Below are 27656 nucleotides of genomic sequence, written 5' to 3' on the forward strand. Positions count from 1 at the left end.
AACATCCTTTATCCCTTGTCGGTATCAGGACAATCTTTCAGGTCCAAACCAAAGTTGTCTTTTATTTCATAAAAAGAAGTTGCCAACGGCCTGTAGCCCCCCCATTGCGCTCCCTCGTGCGTGTTTGTTTTGTCAAAGGTTGGGACTGCAGTTAAAGACCCACCTGTACAGAGCCAACGACCCCGGGGCTGTGCCACTGCTGGCACGCTGCGGCCCGACTGTCACAAGTAGCGTTTATCGGTCCTGTACATCAAAGTTGGGGGAAGTTCAAAAGCAGCCTGTTTGGAGCCGCCTTCATTTGCTCTAAGAAGGAGGCGAAGCCCCGCGCGGTTGCAGCATGCAGCCCACCCGGCACGCTCTCACCCGCGCCCCCGGGGCGAGGAGCCGCTCGGTACGGCGGCGCACGCGTTCGACCTGTCCGAGAGCTGCTGGGAAGGGACGAGCCTGGCCTAGCACAGCCTGGCTCTGCAGGAACCGGGCAGCCAAAGCAGCCAGGAGCTGACAGGAACGCTCGCCTGTCTGCCAGCCGTTCTACAAAGTGACAGGACGCGTTTGCTGTGGTTCAGACGTACTTTGCCATTTCCCGCTTCGATCCATTTCAGGAGTCAGTACAGCAGCACCGCGCCGCTGCAGGCTGCGGAGTCTGCATTGGCTCGCAGGTTCTGCTGGCAAGCGAGGTGGAAGCGCTGCTGGCGGTTGCCGCAGCCACCTCCTTAGCTGAGCCTTTAGCCGGGCGCGATGAAAGCGACGGCAGGACCGTACCTCAGAGCCTGCAGCACTGCGCCGTTCGCGCAGAGCTGAGCGGGAACGGAACGGAACCGGGCACTGCAAACCAGATTTCAGCATGCAGCGACACGGAGGTGGAAAAGGGGGGGGGGTGTGTGTGTGTGCGTGAAGCATTCAAGCTAATCTTTCTGGACGGGTTTTTTACCTCAATAATAATTAGTTATTTATGTTTTGTGGAACAAAAAACTTATAGCAAGTAATTAAAGAAAATAATTTATTTTAATGGGATTTAAGAAACCTAGTGCCCCTCTTGCAAGTGTCAACATTCCTCGGTCTCACTCTCTTGTGTAATTTTCAGTGACATTTCTCACTGTTATCACATGTCCTTTCTGTGTACCAATGTTACAGTTCATTCTTTCTGAAAGGTACAAATCGGGAGAGGTGCTTTACCAGAAGAGAACAAAAAAAAACCCACCAGGCCTGGCTTAGTAACTGATTTTGGAACATCTTGAAGCTCCAGTGCTCCTCCATACCATCCACTTTGAAAACAGCCTCTAGGATGTAGCATGAAGTTATTCTCAACATCTTGCCTTTTAGCTGTCACTCAAAAAACCCACACGTGCTTCCTTGGGGGAATACACCATCAGAGTTTTATTTAACTGCAATTTAACTACTAGGGAAAATGGTATTTTTTAGGTACGCTTAGGGACTGAAAAGCTATGGAGAGCTCCCTGAACAAGTGTCTGGTGTGGGAAAGAGGGAGCTGTCCCAAGGTAAGAAGGAAGCACACGTGCGGGAACCACAGTAGCAAGGTTTTCTCCACCTGTTGTCTTCCTCTAAAGATTTTTGTTCTCTGTTCATTATCGGTAAATTATGGAATCTTCCAGAATAATCGTATGAAAGTTCCTCTCCGGCAGAAATATCAGTAGCTGCAAAAAGTGCCAGTTTAGGCACCATTGAGTCAACTCGAACTGGCACCATAAATAAATTTGGTTCACAGGAGTGATTCAGGAATCTGCCTACGTTACCAGTGTACGTCGGGTCCACAAAGGTCTCCATTACCTGGCCGCTGTGGAGGTGCTCCCTCACCGCTATAACGTAGTTGGAATCCTTTGGTGTCTGGGCCTCAATCCTTCTACGTGCCTCATCAAAGCCTAAAACTTCACCAGCGTATTCGCAAACAAACCTTCCTTTCGCTATGAACTCCAGAGTGCGGACACCCCACCCTTTCTTCTCAGTCTTGAATACCTCGAGCCTGAACTGCAAACCCCTCTGCACAACCCTGTTCTGGCAGGATTCACCACACTGGCACATGGCATTGCACTCAAAAACAGGCCTGGCGTACTCCTCCTCTTCCCCTGTAGGCCTGAGGCACAAGCTGTTGTAATTTGCGCCGCGGCAAAGACAGGAGCACGCGTGAACCACACAGGAGCTGGCGAGACAAGAGCATCCCGGAAAGGTGATTTCGGTGGGGTCAGTGTCTCCGTCTGCTCCGGCCACGCTGTCTGGGCTGTACTGCGGAGAGAACAAGAGTCAAATCCTTGCCACGTTCAGTGCTTCTCTCTACAGAGGCCGTTAGATTTTTAGGAAGTCTGTGTCTGGCAACGACTGATCTCTGAGCTGAGCTGAAATAACGAACACTTCATTTTCCTGTAAACGTCTAACTACAGGTCTAACTTTGCTGAAACGGTTTAAAGAATGCAGCTCAGATATTCCACATAGACTGAAAAAGAATCAGTAGTCTGGTAGTGACTGAATTTCTCAAAATAGTCTACTAGCCAGAAAAAAATAATTTCTTAGCAGGAAAAACATGTCAGCTAATTGGATCTAGTTTACTAGATACATTTTTTATTTATAGAAATACCAAAGTATCTTTAAAGTAATTTTTCCCCTTTTCAAAATGCTCGGTAAGCTACTTACAAGGTTAGTCTGTAACGATTAAAGTCGCAGAATTTCAAATGCCCATTTTTGTTAAAAATGAAGATACTCCAAATTTACCTCTTCAAAATGTCGCATTCAAACTTGCTTCTGCTAATTCTGTTAGGAGGTGATGATGGTTTTGCACTAGCACACCTCTCTGCTTGCAAAAAAGCTGAGCTACCTACTCTATTGTCAGGGTAGAACAGGAGATGGGATTTGCTTCACCCTAAATTCTCTCTGCTGGAGTAGATGTGGTTCAGTTCAAGCAACCCAAGCAGAAAATCAGGTTCTCAAAATCACACTAATGCCCCCCACCGGTGAATGATTATAGAACCACGGACTGTTGGAAAATAAAAGCTGACAGAAACTTTGCTGAATTTGAAAATCACAATATGAAAACAGCTACATGTGTATTTTTACTTTCTTCTCAGCATTCAGCTTGCAAAACTTTATTTAGAAACCTGGAGTATGTGCTGTTACTAAATACTGCATTTCACAGTAGCTTGTGTCTGGTAGCTTCTGTGTGTTGCAAAACATGCCAGTTCGGTCGGAAGTTTTTTTTCATAAACATCAGATCAGTCATTTGGCTTTCCTCAAAACCAAGTTTAACACTCCCTTATGTGTTCCCATCTTCTCCCATTCACTGACTACAAGCTTTCCTATTTCTATTGAGTATCAGCACACCGTGCAATTTAGGAAGATCAGGGTCTATCTGGATTAGGTCTTTATGTTTTTCCCCAGGCTTACTAGAAGTTTTTCATTCTGTTTTCTGAAGACTCTCTAACGTCCCTGAAGGAAGCTCCCAGGCAATCACGTGTGCTTCCAGGAAACGCGCAAGGAATTTACAACTAATACAGAAAACGGCAGAAACTGAGCAGTGCCTGAGAAAGCACGAAAAAAGTCAAAGAGTTTAAAGCACTCTCCTATATTTCCAGACCATACCGTTTCTGGCGAACCGCCTCAGAGGGCTGTGCGGTGGGAAGCAGCTGCCCAGCCGGGCAGGTTGGGTTTTTTTTCAGCCTGTGGCCGACGCTAACGCCCTGCAGTGCAAGAGCTTGATTCCCCCCAACAGGTGACGGCTGAACCGCGCGATTAAAAAACCCACGAAAAACCACATACGGAGAAAAAACGGTAGCGACACGTAACCGAAGCGCACAGCGAAGAAAGAGCCCATAGCGACCCCAGCACCGAGGTGCAACCAGCCCCACGGCCCTCCTGCTGAGCGCCACCCCGAGAGGGCAGGGGCTGCGTCCCCGCCTCACCGGCGCCCGGGCCCGGCTGGCTGAGGGGACGCCGGCGGCAAACGGGCTCCCTGAGGCGCCCCGGGCCGCGTTGGCCGCTTCCCGCTCTTCTCCTCCTCCTCCTCCCTCGCTCCCCCCCCTCCCCGGTCTCCCCCGGTCCGGTCCGGCCCGGTGCGGTGCCCGGGGCGGTCGCGGCCCCCGCCCCTACCTGAAAAGCCGGCGGGGCCTCCCCGGGCGGCCACAGCGCCACCGCCACCGGCTCCAGCCCCCCGCTCAGGTCCGCCATCGCCCCGGTCCCGCCCCCTGCCCCTGCGGGGATTGGCTCTCCGGGCCGAAGCCGCTCTTTGGTTGGGTAGACGGAGTGACGCGCTGCGTGCGGGCGCGCCGCCGCTGTGACCGCCTAGAGCGGGGGCGCGGGCGGGGAAGGTCGGCCGGGGCTGGCGGAGAGCCGCCATCTTGTGGCGGTCTGAGCAGCAGCGTGGCTGCTGCGGCGCCGGGCCTGTGGCGTAATTACTTGGGGGGACTTACTGAGATGCCTTCCCCTGCACAGCGAGGAGGGAGTTTCCAGGGTGGAATGTGGCTGATGTACAAAAGATTTGTTCCACGGTCATTCCCTAAGCGACATAACCTGCGGCCTTAAGGTGTTGGCAGCCCCAGGGCAGGGGGGGGTGTTGGCTCCGAGAGAAATAACACCGAGGGTGGAGTGGAGACAGCGTGGCCAGGCTCTTCGATACCATTGCTGAAATGGGAATTGGATGATACTGATCTGGGGAATAAAGGGTTAATTTAGCATAGCTTAGTAGAAAGTAGCAATTAGCTAGCTAGGCTTAGCACAAGGTAAGGGAGCAGAAGCAGCCTTGAAATGTTCGAGATAGTAGGAACAGCTTGGGGGAGGAAGAAGGACTTGATTGTCCTGGTGAAACAGCCATCAGGTTCAGACTGGTTCTGCGGTTTGGAGTTAAGCCAGTCTGAGGTTCTGTACCAAAGGTGAGAAGTACACGGTGAAGAAGACTACGAGCCTTCCTCCGAAAGCCCCCAAAGGACGGCCACCAGACAACAGCAGGCATGCGCCAAGAGGAGGAAACAATAACTTCCGAGAAACAATTACAATGTCCTCACCTATTCTCTGAACTGATTGTACTAACTCATGAATATGCATGTTTTGATGTAATAAATAGAGTTTTAGGATGTGACCCGCTGTGCAAGCTGGGAGGAGCGATCCCCCTTGCACCCAGCGCTGTAATAAACACACCGGCTTTAGAGCTCTCTGCGAGTTACAGAGTTTGCTTCTGCGCTTCAATACTATGGAACTGGTGCGATGCATAGTTGCTACCCTAGGCCAACAGTCTGTCGTCTTTCTGACAAACTCATGTCCTGCAGTGAACTTGGCTTATGATAATCTCATTATAATATCAAACCACACCTCCATCCCGAAAGCTACCCACCTCCCAGGTGTGACCACCTCTCACTGAGCCTATGCTCTCAATTTCTCTAGTCTGTGCCTTTAAAAGCGAAGCGACGCATTTTTACACCGATTATGACCAAGGTGTGTATGACTAGAGTCACTCAAGCTCCACCTGAAAAATAAAAACCAGTATAAAAATAGCTTAAGAGAGAAGGATGTTAGGGAAGGTGCCATCGAGGATGAGTCACAGACCATCTTAGACTTTTGGGATCAGTCGACGAGCTGGGCCTCTCTTCCTCCCCATAGGGACGCCTTTGGGTAAGACTCAAACACTTGGTTACACCGAGTGCTTCCTGGGAAACTTGGAAATCCCTATAGAGTTGCTTTTATAACTTAACATGTTTTATAGCCAGGCTGTATTATTCTTATTTGAAATTTGCACGCGCTTTGCAGACAGGGACTTTTATCACCAGCAATCCAACAACCCCCTGTTTCTGTTGCTGCTCCAAAAAGCTGCACTACTGTCAGTCCAGCCGTGTGAGCTCTTGGGAACGCCACCACGCTCCTGCGTGTGGCCCTGATAGGTCGGTCAAGCGCTGCTAGGTTGATACTGGACATGACTGGACTCATAGAGCTGAACTGGGCATCACTCAGGATCTAAGCCCAGCTGCCCCCAGCCCCTCTGATACCTGAGGAAGAGCTGAAACGCGAGGGGGTTTGTTTTCTGCCAAATTCCTTCGCCCTTTAACGCAACAGGGGCTGGCCGGCAAGGGGAGCTCTGTGTCACCGTGTGCCCGTGGGATGAGGCTGCCCGTGGCCAGGGGCGGGGGGAAGGTGACAGGGCTGCCACTGTGGGTCGCTCCCTGCAACAGGGCTGCCCCTCCAGAAACCGGTGTGGCTTTGTGCCGTGTGTGTGAAAGTACTCAAACCCGAGCAATTTCAAATGTTGTTTACAAACGACTGAGTTATTTTCATTCTTCGTGTGACTGTAAATCCTTGCTTATTTTGAAGGTATTAGTCTGGTGAGTTTTGGGTGTTTTGGTTGGTTGGCTGCTTTTTTTTTTTTTTTTTTAAATTCTTCCTGGCTGGTTTAAACTTTTAATTAACCTTTTATATTTTTGGTTTTAAAATAAGTTCATGTGTTTTGTAACATGGGTGGGAAGTCTTGGGTTCGGTTCTTCCAAGGCCTAGAAATTCTGTCAGCTGTAGCTGGGCAGTGGAGACAGCGGCCACCTCCTTCTGTCTGGGGTTGGAAGAAGATTTGGCAGGTCTTGTACCTACAGGAATGCAGAGCAAAGATCTGATCTTCCCCTTGGCTACTTTGTCAGGAGGTAGTTGGGTCAAATGACTTTCCTGGATGAAGGGAGATACAAACCCATGGAACGAAGCTCTGGCTTGATCTGGGAGGCCTTGCCAGTACTGTGGGTGATGTCCTTCTAAAGCAGTCAGACGCAACGGCTTCCATGCAGCGTGGTAGGAGTAGAGCAGACACGATTGGTCTCGCCTCATCTTTGGTCTGTGAACTGAGCTGTGGCTAGGAAAAAGGAGTCAGGTTTGTGTTCTTCGGATGCTGGTGGTTCTGCTAGCTTTGGTATTTGCCCCTTGGGCCAGTTGTTCTGGGGCCCAAGGTTGAAGAAGCTCTTACCATCTTTTCACCTCCTTTTTCCCTTTGCGTGAACCACGTGTTTTCCTTTTGAAATGAATTATCACATCCAGCAGTAAGCTCCCCAGATTTCGGAGGCAGAAATCCCTGGAGCATGCTCTGTGCTCCTCAACAAGGTCTTACTTGTGTCTCTGTTTCCCTGCGGTGGTTACTGATGGGACTTTTCTGATCCCTCTTTCTGCAACATCCAGGAAATGGAAAGAGGCTTCACCGATTGTGTCCCCTTCCTCCTGCCCGTGAAGAGGAGCTGAGCGACACCAGGAGAGCTACAGGTGAGGTTGGATGGTGAAGTCCGTGTTTGTGGGCTGGACAGTTAATGAGAATAGCAGAATTGGGAGGAAGATGATGAACAGGGTTGTTTAGGGTTGCGCTCAGCCTGTAAGAGAAGGGACGGTATGGAAGAGGAACTTCTGGAGGTCCATGCCTCCCAGTATCTGGCCAGTATAATTTTTGGGAAGACTTTGGTCCATTTAAACCTTGGACCAGCGTATGCTGCTGTGAATGCAAAGGAGATGTGCCTGTCGCATGAGCACTTCAGAATGGAATGGAGATGGTGGGAGGCTTTTAGTACGTACAGCCTGTCGCTCTCGGTTTGTCCACCCGAGCAGCAGTACAGCTGCTCCCCGGGGCTGCCTCTGAGCCCTGCCTTCTTGGGGCTGATGCTTTCATCCTGTGAGCACTTCTCGTCGAGGAGAGGGAGGTAGGTAAGTTTTATGAGATAGATGCTGAAATGCTGAGTGATTGCACATACTAAAATACACTTTGGTTTTCTAGTTCAGGGCTCTCTCTTATTACCAAATTGACCTTTAGATAAGACACACATAATTTGGCTGCTAATCCTTAGTGCCAGATGGAATTCTATTCCATTTTTAAATGACAGAAGTAATGAGTCAGTACTCTGTAGTAAAAGAAACAGATTGCTTACATGTACAGGAGATGAGGGTTTGGAAATCAGCAAAAGGTCATGGAAAATCCAGTGTTTTCCTCCTCCTCCTTGTCCCGCTCAGGGCTTTTATGGTATTGAACTATGAATGGGTTGAACTGTTGAGATGTCCAAGTTGGATGAAAAATGGATGAAAGCTCATTTTAATTTGTTATGTAAAATTGTTGAAAGAAAGTGTAAAATGGAGCTGAAAGAATTAACTGTATGTGAACTTAGTGATGCTGAACTGAGGCAGCTGGTGCAGCTGTGAATTTGTTTTGCAACACACTATGCTGTCTCTAGGGTAAGACCAAATCATTTTTCTTTGATACGTTGCATGCACTTAGCTGTTGTTTTTTCTCCCTGTGTAAATAATGCTTTCTGCTCATTAATCACTTTTATGACTGTTCTCTCAGATTTCTTAATATCCATCTGATAACTGGGGTTTGGAAGGTTAACTGTGTCTGGAACAGTGAAATCGTGAGAGCTGTCTTCATCTCGCTTCGCTGAGTTTTTGGGGCTGATGCTGTGTATTGTAACAAGGTGGTGGAGCTCGCGGTGTGTGTGAACCTGTGACTCAGACTGCAAGCGAGGGAGCTGTGCCTAGAAAACCAGGCACAATCCTGGTCTGGAAGAAATTAGATGTAAAGTTTCTTGTCTTTTCTGGTAGGCGAAACGCCCTGGAGTTAAGGAAGCTTTTTCTAAGTGTTTTTTTTCCAATGTCAGTGTGGTGGAAGCTAAGCGATCTCAAGGGATTAATACATAACACGGTGCTTTCATGTATTCATAGCGTCATCATTAGTGCTGTTGGTTGGAAGGGAACTCTGGTGATCTGGTGCAACCCTTTCTTCCACTGGGAGCGTGCCCATACTCAGGTCAGCCGTGGCTTGCCTGAGCTGGCTTCTGGAAAACTAGAGGCCTGAGGTTTCATTGCCTTTCTGGGTGCTGGTTTCAGGGCTGTGCCAGCCTCCCAGGGAGAATTTTTCAAAATGTCAAACCTGAGCTTCTCTAGCTGCAGTTTTTTGCCTTTGTGCCTTATGTATCACTAATGAGAGGAGTTTGTTATCTTCCTAATTACTCTTCATAACATTCCTTTAGATTACCTGGTAGTGTCCTCCTTGCTGGAATAAACAAGCATATGTCCCTCAAACTTTTCCCACTGGTCGTATGCTTAGTCTCCTGACCGTCTTGGTAGCCCTTTGCTGGTTCATCTCCGATTTTTCTATGTACCTTTTGAGCCAGAGGGCCTGCAACTGGCCACAGCTTGCATTGCTCCCTCATGGTGCCAAGCAGAGGGCGTTAATAACTGCCCCGGATCCATGGTCCCCCTTGTGTAGCCCGCCGTGAGGTTTGCCTTCTCTGCAAGGCGAGCGCGCGGTGGGCTTTTGTGCAGCTTCGCTTCCGTTGTAACCCCCGAGGTGGGCTTCGGTGGGGTTGCCAGGCAGTCACTTCCCAGCGCACTGCCGTATGGGGGTGCCCTGCCCCAGGAATACCGTTAAACTGGTCTTCCATTTGTCTGGCCCATGGCAGTATCTTCTGCCTAAAGCTTGCCTTAAGTTGCACGAGCAAGTTAAGAGGCCGTGCAAGGTGGGCACTTTAAATTCCATAGTATAAAAAGTTGTTCGCTCCCTGTACCAGAAACATGTGATCAGAGGAAGGACTTTTGCTAAAAACCCCTGTTTGAAGGCTTCCTTTGGCTTTCTAGTTTCCTACGGAACCAGTCTCTGGAAGAATAACGTATTCCTTTGAAGTATTTTATTTTACATTGCACATGGTTTCTGTAGCCTTTGTTCTGAACAGGCTGTTCAGATAGTTCCTGGATATTTCAGCTTGCTGTTTTACTTTAAAAGGAAGTACACGTCCTGTGTGATGTACTGGAGATGTTTCCTGCCGGAGACCTAAGGTGCTTCTTCAATCGTGGCATTGAGTGCAGACAGCCCAAAGGGACTTTAGTCTGTTGTTCCCAGGTGGAGCGTTTGTTAGCTGCCTTATCCATGCTCTCTTTAGCTTGTGTCTTCTTCCTTCTCTAGTTAGATACTTTTTTAAAACTTATTATTCCCTTGCTTACAGAGTCTTCTCTTTGTGCTGCTCTTCTCATGTGAGGTTTAAATTTTCCTTTGATTTGACCTTCATTTCAGGGTGATCATCTCCCTCAGGTTGGTGGGCATGTACTGTCTGTCTTTCTGCCAGTCCATTGTGTGTCTGTTAGAACACTGATTTGCAGAGAGTGAAGTATAAAAAAATCAATATCCCGTTAAGTGGAGCAGAGTGACAATGTTCTCAGGCTAGTCAAGTTCGAAGTCTGGTGTCTAGGCCCTACGGGGGTGGGTTCTTTCCCCCTGTGGTCCTGGCTGGGCAGATAAGATAAAACGTACAGATCCTGTTCGGGTTTTGTTCACCCGTGTCCGTGGCTGGAAGACTCCTTACAAACCACCAAATTCTGAAAAGTGTTGGTGATGCAAAAAAGGTACTTTGATTTATTATGACACTTGCGGTTTGTTGTTTCTTAGTAGTAAACCAGTAGAAAATAACTGTTCTACAGTGTATTTAGGCCGGACATGTAGACATGAGCAATCTGATATTGCCTACGAGCTCTGAAGTGCTCAGAGACTTGTGGAAAGACCAAGTGTAAGGATTTTGTTGTGGTGGTGGTCAGTAGGAGGTGCCTGCCACATTCAGGTGATGAATGCAGCTCCGCTGCCTGGCCCCTTGTTCTCTGCACGGTAGTCCGGCATTTGAAGATGGGGAGTCAAAAACATACGTATTTTTCTGTTTCCTGCTTTTGAACCATTCTCAGACCAGTCTGCAGTTATTTTAAGATCTGCTACACGTGCTTCAGTACTGTTGATAAACATCTGACTGACCACAGGTATGATTCCCCTCCGTGCACTGGTTGCTGTTACTGTCTTAAAAAAAATAAATAACCCCCCCAACAAACCCCGTTAATACTCTCTACTAATTGCTTAGCTAGGAAACCAGCTTCTGTCCGTTTACAGCTCAATTCGTTTCTGTTTTATAGCTTGTAAAGTACATTCAAGTACTTTATGGGCTGAGAATTTGAAATGATGAGGCGCTGCAGTCTGCCGCGGCGTGGTGCAGTGAGCTCGGCTGGCACGCTGCCTGCTTTTTGCCAGGCCAAGCTCATTATCTGTGAGTCACACCTGGCCCTCGCTGAGTTGGGAAGCAGAACTTCCGAGGGTCACTCCTGAGCCCGGGGCTCCTGCCTGGTGAAACTGTCTCCTGCTGCGTGCTAATGAGCTGGCTAAATCTTCTGTAAGTAAGTGGATGCTGGAATGAAATGTCTGGTAATCGTATTTGTAAATCCAAAGAAGGAGAAGTGGAAGATCAGTTTATTTAAGTGTGCCTTAGCTCTGCAGAGGAGCTGACCTTGGAAAATGCTGTTTGAATAACATAGTTTATCAAAATATCTCCAAGTGCTTTGCAGACATAGATGAACTTTGTTTCCCTTCTTGTACAGATAAGAAAACTGACGCAGAAACACATGAAAGGAGTTAAGCAGTGGTTGAGCTATTGTTCTTGGTTATCGCAGGGCTCTGCATTTCGTCTCTCAGCATATGCTGCTCTTGCAGCATCGATTAGGTAATAGGAACCGTAAATTTCTTTGCCAATACACAAAACACTCACAAAGTCTTGACTTTCGTGTGAGTAAAAAAGTGATGTAACTTAACATTTTGTCAGATCCTCAGGTGTAAACAAAACAACTTTAGAACAAGGGGAACAATTCAGATCGCACCATGCGAATTGCTTCTTGGTTAACAGCGACGTATTTCAGTGAAAATTAGTCTCAGGGTATGTTTCCTGAGAATTAAATAAATTCGCATCTATAAAGTTATCTTGGGCTGGCAGCAGTGGGTGAGCCACTTGCAGAGCCTAGACGGACCACCCATCTACCGGCTAAAACGGTAATAATGTTTTGCAGGGGGTCTGTCCTGAGTGCCTTGTTCTGCTTTTGTTAATAGAGAATGCTCTGTAACAGCGTTCCAGTTAAATAGATTTCTGTGTAACTGTATTGCTTCAGAAGCAGCTCATTACTAAGTGAGACCTAGAACTGCCTCGCAGACGGAAGGAATTTCTTCCCTTTGAAGTGCACATCAAATTTCTTCTGTGCTCCCCATCTGCCTTGTGTGAAAAGAATTCGTTTGACACCAGCGACCCCTGGCAAGCCCTATATAGATAAGGAGAATGTATTTGCACACCATTGAGGTCTTTTATGGACTACCATGTGTAATGTCTCAAGGGATTGAAGCCAGTGTTTCAAACTGATGTGTTAGCACTGCAGCGTGCTTACCGAACTTCCGCTGCAAAATTTGGTTCACAGTTTCATGTAACAGGCTGCTTTTTTCCAGCAGTTTGCCCGAGGCAGAACTGCACGAGTATCCATGTCGCTTTGCTGGGCTGCCTTCCACCGCAATGGCTGTGGGGGGGTTTGACCCTTGCCTACACGGGGGGATGCAGTTTGTGGTTAGTGTGGCACGGATGCTTTTGTGTTTTTACTACGTTGTGCTTCTGGTGTCCTCGGTGACAGACATTTGACTGCAGTAGCCTGAGTTACTGTTTTCACAGAGCAAGTGCTTTCCTGGCCATTCGGGTGGTCGTGATCCCTTCTGCTTGTGACCCCCGTGCGCTGGGGAACGCACAGCCGAAGCCAGGCTGAGGTCGAGCTTCAGTTTCCTGTTGCAGCTGACGGCGCCAATGCCGTCTTGTCACCACGAGTGGCAGCTTGGTGGAGGCTCACCGGTTCGGTGTGCACGGAGCAGGCACGAAGGTGGTTGTGATCGATGTGCTCACGGGGCACACGTGTGTCTGGCGCCAGGGTAGGGCGTGCTGCTGCTCACAAAGCTGCTGGTGGCTTTGCCCGGCTGGGTTTTGGGGTGTCTACCTCAGTATTCTGCTGGGTACCTTCATATATAAATACATCCTTGGTGTGTGTAGATATGCGTTTAATACACTGTTTTCATCTTTGCTTAAATTTCTAACTTAATTAGTTCCAAAGCACTACGTTGATTGACGTCATCTTCTCAGAGTTGAGAATCTAGATGCCTCTGTTTTTTGCCGAGTCTACTTCAGGCTGGTCTGTTGAGTAAAGATCCCAGATGATGGATGACATCATTGTACGCTTGCTTTCTCCTCTCCTCCCTTCCCTCAGAATCCCTGTCACTGCTGGAAACCTTTGTGACTTTGACTGCCTCATCTCTATACCCCATAAAATAAGATGTAGTGAAAGTTTCTTATAACCAAGTCTCTTTATTGATTGTTTTGGGGTTTTTTCCCTTCCTTTTTTAAACAAATAATTTAGGTTCTTCCTCCTGATTTCACATTGCGAGTGTGACCTAGTATGTGTGAATATTTTTGTTGGAGTGGTTCTTTCCAGTGGTTTACCGTCAGTTCTGTGGTGTGCCGTACTGATTCAAGGAGTCTTCAGGCACACGTGCTGTGTGTCAGCTGTATTGCCAGTCAGCGGAAGCGGGAAAGGTACAGTTTCATCTTGGCAAACACGGCGGTGGTCTTCCAAGCCGTAAAAGCTGAGCCCACAGGGGCTGTTGCGCTGAATGTCAAATGAACTCTGTGCACTCCGAGACTGGAGTGTTCATGAGGTGTCATCTTGCTGGTTAGTGTCTCCCATGAATTCTTGGGATGCAAGTCATCTGAAAATGCACGTGAGCTAAGGCTGATAGAAAACTCTACTGCTCTGTGAATAAAGTAGAACGTTGAGTCAGGAATAATGATTTTATCTTCGGTGAACATTGGGTCAGGCATGATGGACTGTGGAACAAGTCCTTCCAGTTCTTGTCACACAGAGCATCTTGGTCTGCAGCCTTCCCTTTATTAAATGATCTGACAGTAATAAAAATGGGTTCAGGGTTTTTTTGTTGGTTTTGGTTTGCTTTTTCCCCCCCCCCCCCCCCAATATTTGCTTATATTACAAAGCTTTCAACCTGATGCCTCTGTGCTATTTATGCTTTCAAAAGATTGTATTTTGCATTTTTTTTTGAATTTACATTGTGGAAAAAGATGTGTCTCAAGAGAATAAAAAAGTCCCTTATCTTATCTTGCTGCTCCATAACTGGACTTTGGTTTAAATGAAATCCATAATATTTTCCTTGTTGATATGACAACAGAAAACATAAAGGTGAAATTAGAATAAGAATATAGATGAATGTTAACTGTATGTGCTGTAGCAGTTAATAAATCACTTGATGATCATAGAATAATAATTCAGTATGGCTTGCAGTCAAACAGAATGCTTTCAAGAGGGGAGGAGCAGTATAAAGAAAGAATTATGTGCATTTAATGTAGTATTTCACTGTGGTAGTAAATCAATTCCCCTCATCAAATTCTGTGAACAGATTTATGACTATGCGTGTATCTAGGGCAATTAATAAGCCATCTCATATAGGACTAAGATCTCTGGGTTTGCACTGTAACCTTTAAATACCATTTATCTTAAAGGCACAATGCTTAAAACTTTCTAAATGTTCCTTCTAAAAGAAAACTTAAGAAGAAAAAAAGAGAAATAATGCCTTATTAAAAAAAAGTTAGTTTATGTGGCATTCCAGTTGCTTAGAATTTAGTTACCTTTCAAAGCTATTAATTTTGATGTAATCACTCAATTTTTATGATAATCTTCTCTGCAACACTGTTTCTGTGTGTTTTATGAAAATTTTCAAGTACCTCTCAGTCTTTCCGAATGCTTCACAGTCGAGTGCAATCCACATAACTGGGAGCCACGAGAAACGGTCTCAACGTGTGCCCTGGAGCACGTGCGAGTGTCATGGAAGTGACGGCACTGCGAGTGCCGGCTCCGGGTGGCAGAGGCGTGACCTCCTGGGTGCCCAGGCAAATGCGACCTCTGTTCGTACCTTGGCCCCTGGTTCCTCCTCCGAAGCCCTCGTCGCTTCTCTCTGTGAATTCGGCAGAGCTGGGACCGTGAGCGTGCAGTGCGGAGCGATGCTCTTCGATGGTGCCTGCAGGTTCGAGAGCAGAAGGAAAAGGAATAAAAAGGAAGAGCTGGAACTGAGCTGTCCCTGAGCAAGTAAAAATGCGTTTCTGTACAGGCCTTGAAAGATAGGAAGAATCTGTCTAGATGTCCTCTTGCTCTTGGTGGCTACGTTTGTAGTGCTGCTGCTTTTCCCTTAACAGCCCTTCCTGAAACGGGTGACTGGATTGATAGAGGGGTCAGAAGTTACTTGCCTAGTGAGGGTCCAGCGAGAGAAACCATTTTCCCTGAAATTTTTTTGGAATATAGGCAGACAAATTAATTGGTTTTTTTTTCCTGGAAAGAAGCGGAAATCACCACTGTGACCAAATATTTGAACATCATTAGCTTTCCTCTGCTCTGTGGCAAGTTACTTGCCCTTTCCTACTCCTGGGGAGTAGGGACAGCAGCTCCCCGGATGGGAGGGGAAGAACAGGGATTGTTTGATAAGGTCAGCAGTGTTGCTGCAGCGCTCTGTGAAAAGGACATGTTTTGACTGTGTTTCTAAGTCATCTCCAGCCTGCTGTCATCCTTGTTTGTTGTAACACGGACTGCTTTGAAGTGCTCAGCCCTATAAAATGAGCAGACTACTAGGGGGCTGTGTGCTGTACAGGTCAGTTACGTATATACCAACAGCACTGTTGTCAGTGAAAGTGTGGATGAAGGTGTTGAAAGCAGGTTCCCCAGGGTTTGCTACCACCCCGCAGCAGAAGGCAGCTCGGGGTGCTGAAGGATTGGTTCTGCAGGGTTTGTTTTCAGCAGAGGGCAGCAGTTTGCATCATCCAACAGTCAGTTTTTTGGGGGGGGGGGGGAAATGTGGTTACCCGCTTCAGGTAGCAACCAGCAGATCTTATTTTGTGTTTCCTTTAAGGAGGGAAATAGCCCTCAGGAGCTGAACAGCTAGATGAACTGGTGCACCAGTGCGTCGGTGATGGTAAACCTTTCCTTCCCTTGCGCCAGGCTACTGGTGGCCTCTTCTCTGCCAGGGGCTGCTTCCTCAGGGATGTGACAGAGCTTTCCCCACTAATGAGCTTGTCAAGCTCGGCGAAGAGAAAGAGTAGCCAGCCTTCATGCTTCAAGAAAGTCCTTAGCTTAGCTGTGCTGTGTGGTCACAGAGTTCTTGTTATCTGTCTTCAGTACCAGCTTGAATCTCTTCCCTGGAGAGAGCTTTACTGGGGTAAGTAAGTGTTTGAAGAAATTCTTCAGTTTAGGTTAAAAGCACAAACAGCTCTTTGCATGCTTCCAGGTGCTGGCATCCCATGGATTAAAAGTTCCCCCTGGGTGTTCTGCAGCTCTTTTAAGGATCTCGCAGCCTTACAAATCAAATCTAAAACTACAAATGTGAAGATCCCAGCGTTACGCTGGGGAGTCTCCAGGTGGGAAGTTAACTTTTTAGGAATTTATCACTGAACATCAATAACCCTGTCTTTGACACTAACCTCCACGACACGTATCCTTTGCCTACAGCCCACATCACAAACCGCTGAGTAGGCAAAGGTGAACGAGTGAACACTGTTCGTGTGTGGAAAAAAGGTTGAACGGCTGTGGAAACAGTCTGCTCTGATTTCAGATTAGCATTAATTTGGTTTAATGCCGTTTGGCTCTTTTGTTTTAAAGAGTTTGGAGAAGCAAAGAGCCCGTTAGGTAGTTAAGCTATGGCATGAACGGCGCAGGAGTTAGTGTCCTCCTTAGAAACATCGTTTGGCTGGCAACATCTACAGGCTAGTAGCTGACAGGTGTGCTTGGGGTATTGCATTCCACAACAGTATCACCTGAATATGACATCGTGTTTGCAGTCATGGTTTGTTTTTTCACCTTTCCTCCTAACCTCTCTAAGTGCTTCCTGATTTATGGTTCTTTCTCTCTTACCGTGTGGCTGAGAGTGCATTACATTTGTTCATCACGGAAGTCAAATAATAAGGAAGAGGTGGCAGACCTTACGTATCCAAGCTGCAGGTATGCTGCTTGCCTTCTCAGAGGGCAAACCATGGACTAATTTGAACACCGTACGTTTAAAAGCTGGAATTAGTTTTCATGTCCACATATTTTTTTTAATCTTAAAATTGAAGAAAACTAATCAGCTGCAGCTAGTGTTCCTGGTGCCACGGCCACTAAGCAGCAGCCATTTTGATAGAGATCAAGATGCTTCTAGAATCAGTTTAGGAATTGTTTAGAGAAACCCAAGCAACGGCCCAACCGAACCAGAGAAACTTCCACCTGCATTGTATTTTGTGACCCTCTTTAGGGGAAGGGGAAGCAAGGACTGGCTGTCCAGTCCCAACCTTTGCTGTGTAGACCACCTAGCATAGTAAGGTCTTCAGGTCCTCTGCTTGTTGCCAGCATGCAAGTACTGATCTAAATATTGTAATACAGATTGGCAAAATAATTTGTTGTACCGACGCTCTTACGTTCTGGCTGGTCATTTTGGCACGCCTGACGGGGTAAGCGCTGAAGGGGAGGCTGAAGTTCTTTCTTGGCCGGGCAGCTCTGCGGTATTGCTGTGGTGGGCTGGTCAGCCCTGATGACATTCTATGAAAAGTGGAAAAAGTGAAAAGCAATCTTGCTTTCAAAGGATTGTTGGTGACCTTTAAATTAGGGCTGGCAGTCTCATCATAAACTGCAACTGCAGGATACATGACTTACTTCCCTTTCCTTTGCACTGAAAGGTTGTTTTCACTGAAATTACCACTTATTACAGAAAGGTCAAATTCATGTAACTGCATCTCAAGTAAGTAGACAGTGACCTGGTTTATCTCAGCACAGTGTTTTCAGGTTCATAATTCAGTGGGTTTGGGGTTCTTTTTTCAAGATCACGCTGTTGTCATTCTTTTGTAACATGTTGCAAATAGACCCATTTAATGGTCTGGACTTTCAGCTGCTGCAAATGGTTTCTGTTGGCTCAAATGGGATGATGGTAGATTACACTGGTGCAAGGTTTGGTGCTTTGTAGTTGTTGTTGTTCAACGGCTTTGTCCGCTGTCTCCCTAGAAAACAGTGTCACTTCTTCCCAACTTAAGTGGGTGGCTGTGCACGCATTCTCCCTCTGTAACATCTCTGTTAACATTTGCTGATGTTGAGGGAGACTTGCAGTTCAGTCCTTGTTTTGTGCGTCCCAAAAAGTGTCAGCCGCTGGGATGTCGTGGACCGTGGACATGTAGAGGAGGAAGGGGTCTGCAGCAGAGGGCGAGACATCCTGAGTCCCAGACTGCCTGCGCATCCCTAGGGGGGGAAACTCGAGTAAGGAACGTGTGGCTATTAGCATGGACAGTGTTTCCACCAGTGGGTGGTGATGTGTCTTCAGACTTAATGCTGAACTTTAACGGGTAGCTGTCAAAATTTCAGTCCTGATGATGTTTTCTGGAGCTGTTACTTGGAATATTTTGGTGATTTCTTAGACCTCATATTAGGGGGAGTGTAAACATTATACGTCAGAAACTATTAGTAACTGCTTTCTCCTGCCTCTGCGTTTCCAGTATATACAGGTGGCACGAGGCTGTACTCCTTTGTCTTTGCTGTGTATTTTAAATTAGGTTATTTATGATGTTATGCACTTGAAAGGACCAAGACTTTTAAGCCATGGTTTTGCCCACAGCTGTGCTGGCATTTTGTTACTGTTTTAATCAAGTGGATAAAGTCTTGAATTCAGGACAGTGGTTCTGTGCTGCACATATAAGCTGGCTGTAAACATTTTCTGTGGAAAAATAGAAGAGGGATTTTAGACCATATTTAAACTCTTAACAATTGGTTTTTTAGGTGTGTCTAACACTAAGTACAAATCTTGAGAGTCAGGGAAACGGGCTGGATATAGACTGGACTCTTCAGCTAGAGCTTCAGTCTCTTTATTTGGCTAGTGAGAGAACCATGCCTCTCTATTTTTTATATCTTCTAGTGTCTTTTTAATGTCAATTTATTCCTTTACTTGTATAGAACTTAAATTGTTATCTAAATATCTGCCAAGAGATGGCGGTGCAATGCTGCTCAATGTGCTGGATGCGGTTGTAGGAAAACCTAGTAGCTATGACAATACGGAGCCTTCCCCGAGGTTTTTGGTGGCCTCCCCTAGAGCAGACCGACATATTTATCAGCTTACTTCCTACATGCTGCGGGTTGAGAAAATGAGCAGAAGTTAAAATGATCGCCTGCTTCGCAGAGCTCTGTTCATCCCTGGAAAGCCCCGCTTCCATCCTGCATGCAGAGTAGATTTCGAAACTGTGCCTTGGTTTCTCAGTCTCTCTCCGGGAGAAATCCAAAGGCAGCTCAGGCTGGCACCGTTTCCAGCTTGTGTACAGCTGGTGAAGATCCCCTGGCAGTTAGTGGTGCGACACTGATTTCTGTTAGCTACGGGATATTAAAAAAAAAATAAATCCCGACCCCCCAAATATTGTGTTTCTGCGAGGTGCTGTATATATTCAGGTGAGGCAAGGCTTGTCGAAAGAGGTAATCTGTCTTATTTGTCAGAGTTACAAGAACAGACAAGCTCTCTGGTATGAAAGCACTTCTTCAAATCTCTGCTGTATATTCAGACATGCTAGGCACACCAGAACACAGAGCTGTTAGCACTGAAAACAACTTTTTTGTCTTATGAATACCAAAGGGTTTCTTGGGAAAGGTGGGTGGGAGATCAGAGGGATAGCTGCAGAGTGCTCCATTTCGCTGGTACTGCCAAACGGACTTGAGGCGGTGTCTGAAAGGGGCTTCGTTGCTCCCTTTTGGTGGGTTGGGCCTGCGTTTGACAGGTGCCTGTGACGTCTGTCATAGTGCTTGTACCTTCCTATACCTTTAATTTAGTTCCTGATGTCAGTCAGAGGCAGTCTGTATGTTAGATTGTTTGGGTGCTGGTGTTGATAGGAGTTCTGATTTAGAAGAAAAGTCCCTGAAGAGTGAGTGAAGCCTTGGTGTTCGTCTTTGGAATAAACACCATCACCTGACCTGAGCTAACCCGCCATCAGACATTGTACTGGATGATAATGAACCTGAGGCCGTAACAAAACATTCTGGAGCCCGTGGTGAGGTGTCAGGTTGGTTTCATTCCTTCTGAGCGTGGAGAAAGACTCTGTTTGGAGTAGGTTTACGTGGAGAATTTGCCACGTTGGGCGGCGTGTGGGAGAAGATGTTAAATGCCGCGTTCCTGGTTTCATCGGCCTGCTTCTACAGCTAGGGTCCTACCTCAGGTTAACTTTCTGATGTTCCTAAAATACGTAGTTTTGTAGTTCAGGATATGGAAGGTAAGTAAAAAGCACTCTGTCTGCTGAGTTTCTTTTTAATGAAAGCATTTTTAAACCACTGTGAAGATTATGTTTTGGAGGGCAGGAGGGGAAGAGAAGCCAAGTACCATTTGAGGTAGGCACTGATGAGCACTACTGCTTGCTCCGGGCAGGAACAACCAGCTTCTTACTGAATTTTTTCCCCCTTGTACATTTACTGGGCTTTTTTTTTCAGTCCAAAATTGTTTTAAGTGTCAGTTGAAGAGGCTCCCTCCCTTCACATAGGATGTTATTTCTCTGATCAATAGCACTTTGACAGGACAGTTTCCTAATATTCAGTCTAAATTTTCTGTTTCTTAATACAATCCAATACTGTTAACTAATGCCTTCCTTACTATAACAAGTACTTTATACTCTTATTCCAACTTCATACCTTTTTATAATTTGTATTTCTGAGTGAATGTGAAGCTTCTTAGTGCACATCTTGTTTATTTTTTCACTTGCTCTTGAATTCCTTTGGTCTAAAAGCTTTAATAAATACTCTAGTCGTTCTAAAGACATTCTTCGCTTGAAGAAAACAAAGGAGTACCCTTTGTAATGAGTGAACAAGATTTAAAACCATTTGAAAAGTAAACCTAAACTCAGCTGTCCTTCATGGTGCTGGCGTTGGTGTTTCTGTTACAATGTCATGATTGCAAGCATGGTCTCCGTGGTTGTGTGTCTCCGTTCAGCTATATTGCAGATGGCTGGCAGAGAGACCGAAAGTTGGTTCTTGGCCAACAAGGTGTAAAAGTGGGAAGCTAAACTCTGAACAAAAGTCCAGAGAGGACCAGACCTTGATCTGGGTCAGCAGAGGCTCGTGGATCTTCAATGTGCTGTGCTGCTTGGTTTTTGTTTTTTTTTTTAAATCACATCAGGAGATCGTGGAGAACTTTACAAAAGAGCTGAGTGAAGCACTGGAGAAGTGAGGTCCGGAGGACAAATGACTCATCAAAGATCGCCTAGCAGGGTGCAGCATGGGGCTCGGGTCTTCTGAGCCCATCCCCATGCCGGCCAGACTGCCGCAGCTAGGGCAGAGCAATCCAGCCTGCTGCTGCCGTGGTTCTCCTTAGCCCTGGGCTCCAGCGAGGCTGGTTTTTCCCTCTGTGTTCCAGCCAAACACCAGTGAAGGCAGTGGGAGGCCTTCCATTGACATCAGCAGGCTTTCGCTTAGGCCTGGTTTCGCAGAGGAGGGAACATTACCTTCAGCATTAAGCGTCTTTGTAATTCTTGTGGTGTTCAGGGGCTTTCAGGTCACATATTGACTGAATTCCTGCTTCTTGGAAAATGATGGATTGTGTCTTGGGCCAAAAAGCACGCTGAGGCTGTTGTGGGTTATCACACAGAAACTGGTGTGTAGTGGCCAATCCGTGTTCCCAGTCAGTCGAAATAAACTGTTGCTCAGCATTCAGAGTCATCCCTGCTCAGGATTATCTGCACATATGCCAGTGTTGCAGCATTGGAATGATTTGAGCGCGCAGGGTAGAACAGCGAGAGAAAGCCCTTCGTTGATCCTGGCTGTACACTATGAGCTGAAACGTTTTGGCTTATTTAGTAGTTGACTGGATTTTGTACACTTACCTGAACAACCCCTTAGTTTGCTCCTGAGTTTTTAGTTGATGTATTCACAAACCTGTGGTCATAGAATGCTGCCGAATTGTGTATTATTATTTTATATATATGTGTATATTGTTATTATAATGAAAAAGTGTGTTATTATTGACATCACAAATTTGTTTTGGCTTTTTGCTGTCTGTCAGCATTGTATATAAATCCCCCCCCCCCCTCAACCTCTCCAGTCATTCTGAAAAGCACTCTGTATTTTATCCCCTTCCATATATTCTCCTGGAGTGCTCTGTTCTGTACGTTCGTTCAATTTTATGCTACAAACTGTGATTTGTTTACAGTGCTGGAATTAACTTTGTGTCTCTGCTGCACTTCCTTGTTTGAAGAGCTGCCAACGGGTGTATTCATCCATGTCTTTATTTCCCATACATGCTGAGAATATTTTTGGGGGTTCTTAGGGATCCATCCTTCTCACTTCAGAAATTTTCACTGCAGACAGCAGTTAAGGGGTAACAAAATCCCTCGACCTAGTTATGGAAGAAAAGACTGCGAAATGTGGAGATTTTCCTTCCTGGAACTGTGGATTTTGATTCCTGATTGGCTTTGTCTTTCCATCTGCTCATCTCATCTGCAGCTCTTCCAGTCTCTCACCAAAGTCTGCTCAGAAGCTGGTCGTTACTGGTACGGCTTATTGTGTGCCAGACTGTTTTGGGACCGGCTGCGGACTTGTTTCTGCTGTACTGATCTGCTTTTGTTCCTCTGACTCAGATCTGCTTCTCTCTGTTCCTCTCTTTCTCTGACACACTTTCCTTCCAGTGGAAAGGCTCTGACAAGATTTTTATAGAAAGTAACAAAACCAGATTTATTTTTTTTTTTTGCATAGGATCTACTTCTTCATATGGCCTTTTATCTGAGTTTGCCCTTGTATTTTACCTTCATTATGTCAGTTCAAAACTTTGTGTTTCCTATAGTTCTGTCGCATAATCTTAGTGTGATTTAGGTTGTTTTCTGCTGTGGTTGAAATACTTTTTCTTTCATCACTGTGCATAATTGGTTGAGCAGTCCTTTGAGCTGCATATTTGAAGTATTCCCCCACCTCCCCACCACCAGGTTTCTTCCCCCCTCTTTATTGGGGGAGTCACCTCGATTGAATTTCATGCTGGTATCGATGCAGAGCAGCTCTACTGGTTTCTGTTGGGTTACCCGCTGCAGCAGAGATCGGAATCTGACTGCTGGCTTTCTTTTACTAAATGCACCACAAGCTTTAAAAATAGAAAACTGGTAGTATTGATTCGAGGCAGCTGCCCTTCAGTTTTGTTCTCACAGTGCTTTGTGATGTTGGTGTTTGAATGAGGATGCTGATGTTCCAGGCCTGGCCTGTTTTGAGGAGATATTTTCAAAGTGACTCCAGGATATAAACAAATACGCAAGCCTGTGATCGTGAAATGCACTTGAGCTTGTTTGTGGTGGCTTGAATTTTAATTCCGGTCACCTGAGAAGGATGTACACTGTGTTAAAGGAATTTGACTAAGTAGTTTGTGTCCGAGATTCAGATTTTTTTTTTTTTTTTCTTAAAGGAAAAACTGGAAAAGAGCTTCAAACTTCATACTGTGAGAACGTTTCCTTCCTTCTCACGTGCCCACTTTCCGTTGTTTTCCCAGTGGCTTTGCAAACTTAATTAAATTCTAAATAAATTTTTATATCACACTTGGCACACAGTACTATTGACAATATAAACAAAGCGGACAAATTGTTTAAGGCACGAGCAAGAGATAACAAAAAAGGGGAAATAAACCCTAGCTTGCTGACAGTGGCTGCAGTGAGGACTTACTTTTGGCTTTCTATCATCGTGCATAGCAAACCCCATCAGTTCCGATTGTTTCAGTGCTCACATCCCTACCCACTGGTCCCAGATTAAACTCAACTACCTGCATTTCCGAAGGCTGCCAGTCCCCAGCCTCCCCGGTGTGCTGCGAGGTCGGGCTCCTTGCAGCTCCTGGCTGCCTCGCTGGGCTGCGGGGTGCACCGTCTGCAGAGACCCCGCGTGGTGGAGGACAGCCCAGGAGCGGAGCCGGGCCAGGTCTTACGGGTCTTTGCCCCTTTGCACGTTGCTCCGTGTTGCCTGCACTTAAATGTTCTTGGCCTTACAGAGCCGCCTCTCGGGGTACTCGCTGCCAAGGGAGATTCTACACGTGGTGTTTCTCCTTGAAGGAAGCCTGTTTTCTGGGAAATACAATCCAGTAAAATGCAGCTCTTCTTAAGGGAGTAGCTGGAAAAATTTAATGGACTCTTTTTTTTTTTTTTCTTTCTTTCTTTAGGGAGGCCAGAATAGATGAGCAATGGCACTTTTTGGCTTTAAGAGCTGATAATTGAATCTCTGGATAGCTAACGTATGGCAGCTAAATTTTCAGAAGAGAGGAATGGTTGTGTTTGCCTTCATTGCTGGGGTCACAGTTTGAGACGCCTCAGGGGAAATGGCACAACCTGTCCCTTTGCAGTCAGGCTGTTCCACCACTTTTGCTGTGCAGCGTCTGCCTATATTTTGTATACAAGGGTGAGAAGAGCCACATTTCGTAAAACATATAGCCTTCCTATGTTTGTATCAATCACTCAGACTCTTTAGAAATGACAAAAGAGTTGTTGGACCAGTTTAAATGCTTGGTTGTGGTTGACCTCTGTAAAAACAGTGAGAAATGGATCTTAGGTGATGCAAATATTCGCGCCTACGTTGAGGTCAGGAGAGTTGTGACAGCTGACACCAGGTGAGTATCTGCCCCTAAGGGACATCAGGTTGGTTGTTGTTTAATTACAGAAATGAAAATATTTTCATATAAACTTAGATAAGCTACTGTATGAATGACTTACCATGACTTAATTGGTTTTGTTTCACTTAATTTTGAGTGAAATAATAAAGTAGTATAGAAGGTGTGATGGTAACATAGAAAGCATGATGGTATTTGGACCGAAGGAATGATTTGAAATGTTTGGATTGTGTTAGAATCTCTTTTTTGTTTGGTCAGATGGTTTTTTGTTTTGTTCTGATGTTATCTTTGCCATCATGCACGTTGCCACTGCTGCATCCAAATGTCTATTCTGAAAAGTAACTGAATTTGGGAATCTAACGCAGTCTGAGGTTCACAAAGTAGTGTTTCAGTATACACTTCTGGTACATTGATTCGGGTTTGTCAGTGTGAGGAAATTTGATAACCTGGCCCATCCTTTTTCCCTACCTCCACGTGTTGGGTGAGTCCTTAGTTACTCATTTGAGGTTGTGTAGCCTAGTGCTCAGTAGTCCAGTGTGCAAAGTACATTTAAGCATTGAAACAACGTAGGAGCTGAATTCCTGAGACACTGGGCTCTAAAAAAGGAATTGCTCTGTGTGTGAGATATCTGCTCCTCTGTGAAGACATCCTCCATTTCTGCTTACTCTACGTGTTTGGGAGAGTAAAATGATTTAAAGCGTGTTATTTTTGAAATATATTGGCTTCCATTGGCACAGTGGAACACGGTGACATTTCCGATGACGCAGTCTGCAGACCGAAATTCCTGTAGTAAACATTGCCCTAACGGTGAAGAAGCAGTTGTAGTTTAGCAATTTTTTTAACCCTTATAATAAGGATACTTTTGCATGTGGAATAGTTTTTCTGTGGTGTCAGTGGTTGTTGGGTGAGGTGGGTGTGTACCAGTACTGAATACCGAAAACTTCCTGTCCTTTCTAAGAACAGTATCTAAGCTCAGCTTGATCAGGCTGCTTGGGGTGTTTCGTGTAACCTCCAGTCCCATCAACTTCTATCAGTTCATCTGCTGAAAGAGACTGAGACACACCTTACCGAGAAATTTAAAAGCTACTTTAAATGTTATGGCGCTTGTAGTCTCTGATAGGCCATTACATGTGAAGTGAAGGTACTTATAGTGCAATGCTGGTGTAATTCCAAGCTACAGGAGGCCACGCAACCACGGGAAGGGCTGGGAAGTGGTACCAGTGATGGGCTCCTCCTTCAGCAAAAGCTCCCACCTGACATCCCTTCATCGTTCGGGGTTTTTGCATGGGGTGTGCTGTTCCCTGCAGTATCCTGAAGCAAACACCGTGTCTGTTGAGCTGGGACTGGCGAAGGGGACCGAGATGGAGTAAAATGGTGAGGTCTGCAGGTGAGTGAGTACTTTGCTCCCCTTTTACTTTGGGAGGAGAGATGTCCTCTATCTTTGCCGTTCCTCCAGTCTGTGTGGAGTGTTGCTTCGAAGCCTGTGACACAGTCCTTCCCCTGGTATTTTGCCTCCCTTATGCCTTTAAGATTAGAGGGAAAATCAGAAGCTGAAAACCTGCTGAGCAGAACATTCTCTAAATTGCCATTCCAATGGCTATAAAGGAAAAAAAGACCCTGAGGTGACCTGCTGTTGTTTGCTTGCTGCTTGTACAACTCACTGAAGCTGTCAGTTGTATTGTGTGGTGGTTGTGTAGCAGTAATGTCCCATGCTTTTCAAGGAAAAGCACAGTAAGAACAAGCGAGTGAGTATTTAACAGTAAAGTCAGGTCTTTCAAAACAGGCTGTTTGTAAAAAAATCTAATGGACTTCAATTCTAAAGATGTTTCCTGACAGGTCGTACGAGTATATTCTAGGGTAGAGGTGTTTGCATGGGTGTAAGTTACTAAGATGACTGAGAAGAAAACTGTTCAAAGCAAACTTTAAAGTTTGAGGGATACTTTTAAAAGAGACCTAGACTTGAGAGGAAAAAGCATAGCTGTAGCATTGACTCCCTTTGTGATAAGGTCTCTGGGATTCTTCTCAAATAATTAGCAGGATATAAATATATCAGTTCAAAGAAGTGTGCAAATCTCTTCTGACAAACATTATTATCTGGAGGCATTCTTTTTATCTGCAGGCGTTGTTTCTTGGGCATCCGTGGTTCCTTAATTCTCCCAGAAGGGTAAAAAAAAGGCTCTTACCAGGTAGTGTGTTTTACCTCTGGCTAAAACCGTACGGTGGGTGAAATAGTTTTTCTGCATAATCTATCCTGGGAAATGGTCAATAACTAAGCCAGAGTAAAAGTTAATTACCAACCAGTTGGTAGTGCCATTAAAAGCATGCCCAGGGGTAAGAGGCACATGAGATACAAAGGAGATGAGAACACTTTTCAGTAGGGTTGTGCGTGTGAAAGGGAAGACGGTGGTTACTGTACGTAGAAGAAGCGAGGGCAAAAGATTGTAACTCGGTGATTAAATCCGACAGCTGAAGCCTTATTTAGTTTTAAAACAAATTAATGAGTTTATTTCAGACACGCTATTGTTTGCAGAAAGGGAGAGGCAACAGTGTCCTGCATGATGGTGTATGTACTTCCGACATTTCTTTACGTGCATGCCTCATCAAAGAGACCCACCTGAAATAAGGTGTCAGGAGGGCTCTGGCAGCCTTTTTGACCGCCCTCGCGGCCAGCTGGTATCTTAACAAGTAGATTTGTTTGTGCTTCAACAGGTGTCTGCATCCCTCGTCGCAGTCTGTGGCCACCTGAGACTGACTAGTCTGAGAGGTAGAAGCAAAGCCCGCAGAAAAGTAACACCACCAGGGTATGGCACCGGCCATTTCACCGATTAGATGCTCTCCAGTGGGATTTCTCTGCCGTTAGATTGAGTGTGTGCTTCATGATCAGAGCTGCAGCGAAATCGAGGGGAGCACTGAGGTCCCGGTGCGATGAGCACGCGCGCCACGCCGGCGACTTCAGCGCTGGTCAGCCTGCTGCCGCCTTCCCCCCGCGTCCTCGCGGGGGCTGTTGTATGGCAGCAGTTGTGCTCCGGTTTCGGGGTGCGTGCGGCGTGAGGGGGGCTCCTGCGGCATCGGAAGGGGCTGCTTCGGGAGCTGGGCTGGGTCTGCGCTCGGGGAATCCTGCGCGGTGCGTGGGGAATTGCTGATGCAAGCCAAAAGCTGAGCACTGGGCCATCAAAAACCAGTGGCGTTCATGTTTGACAAGGCCAGGAGA

General features: G+C 46.2%; 1 protein-coding gene across 1 annotated transcript; it reads right to left on the reverse strand.

Annotated features, from left to right (window-relative positions):
* Positions 1-976: 976 nt before the first annotated feature.
* LOC104351061 (histone-lysine N-methyltransferase SETMAR) lies at positions 977-4173 on the reverse strand. Its single transcript, XM_086470139.1, has 2 exons — positions 4096-4173; positions 977-2241 (listed from the first exon to the last, which is right to left on the reverse strand). Exons 1-2 carry the CDS (start codon positions 4171-4173, stop codon positions 1444-1446), a joined length of 876 nt encoding a protein of 291 aa, XP_086326265.1. The 3' UTR covers positions 977-1443.
* Between the last annotated feature and the right edge of the window lie 23483 nt (positions 4174-27656).

Source organism: Leptosomus discolor, chromosome 9, assembly GCF_034619465.1.
Source record: "Leptosomus discolor isolate bLepDis1 chromosome 9, bLepDis1.hap2, whole genome shotgun sequence".
In the NCBI taxonomy this organism is placed as follows: Eukaryota; Metazoa; Chordata; class Aves; order Leptosomiformes; family Leptosomidae; genus Leptosomus; species Leptosomus discolor.

Excerpts from the sequence above, each read along its gene's own strand:
- LOC104351061 (XM_086470139.1), bottom strand. The coding sequence starts at position 4,173 with ATGGCGGACCTGAGCGGGGGGCTGGAGCCGGTGGCGGTGGCGCTGTGG. Across the intron at positions 2,242-4,095 it reads AGGCCCCGCCGGCTTTTCAG|TACAGCCCAGACAGCGTGGC; the intron begins GTAGGGGCGGGG and ends TTCTCTCCGCAG.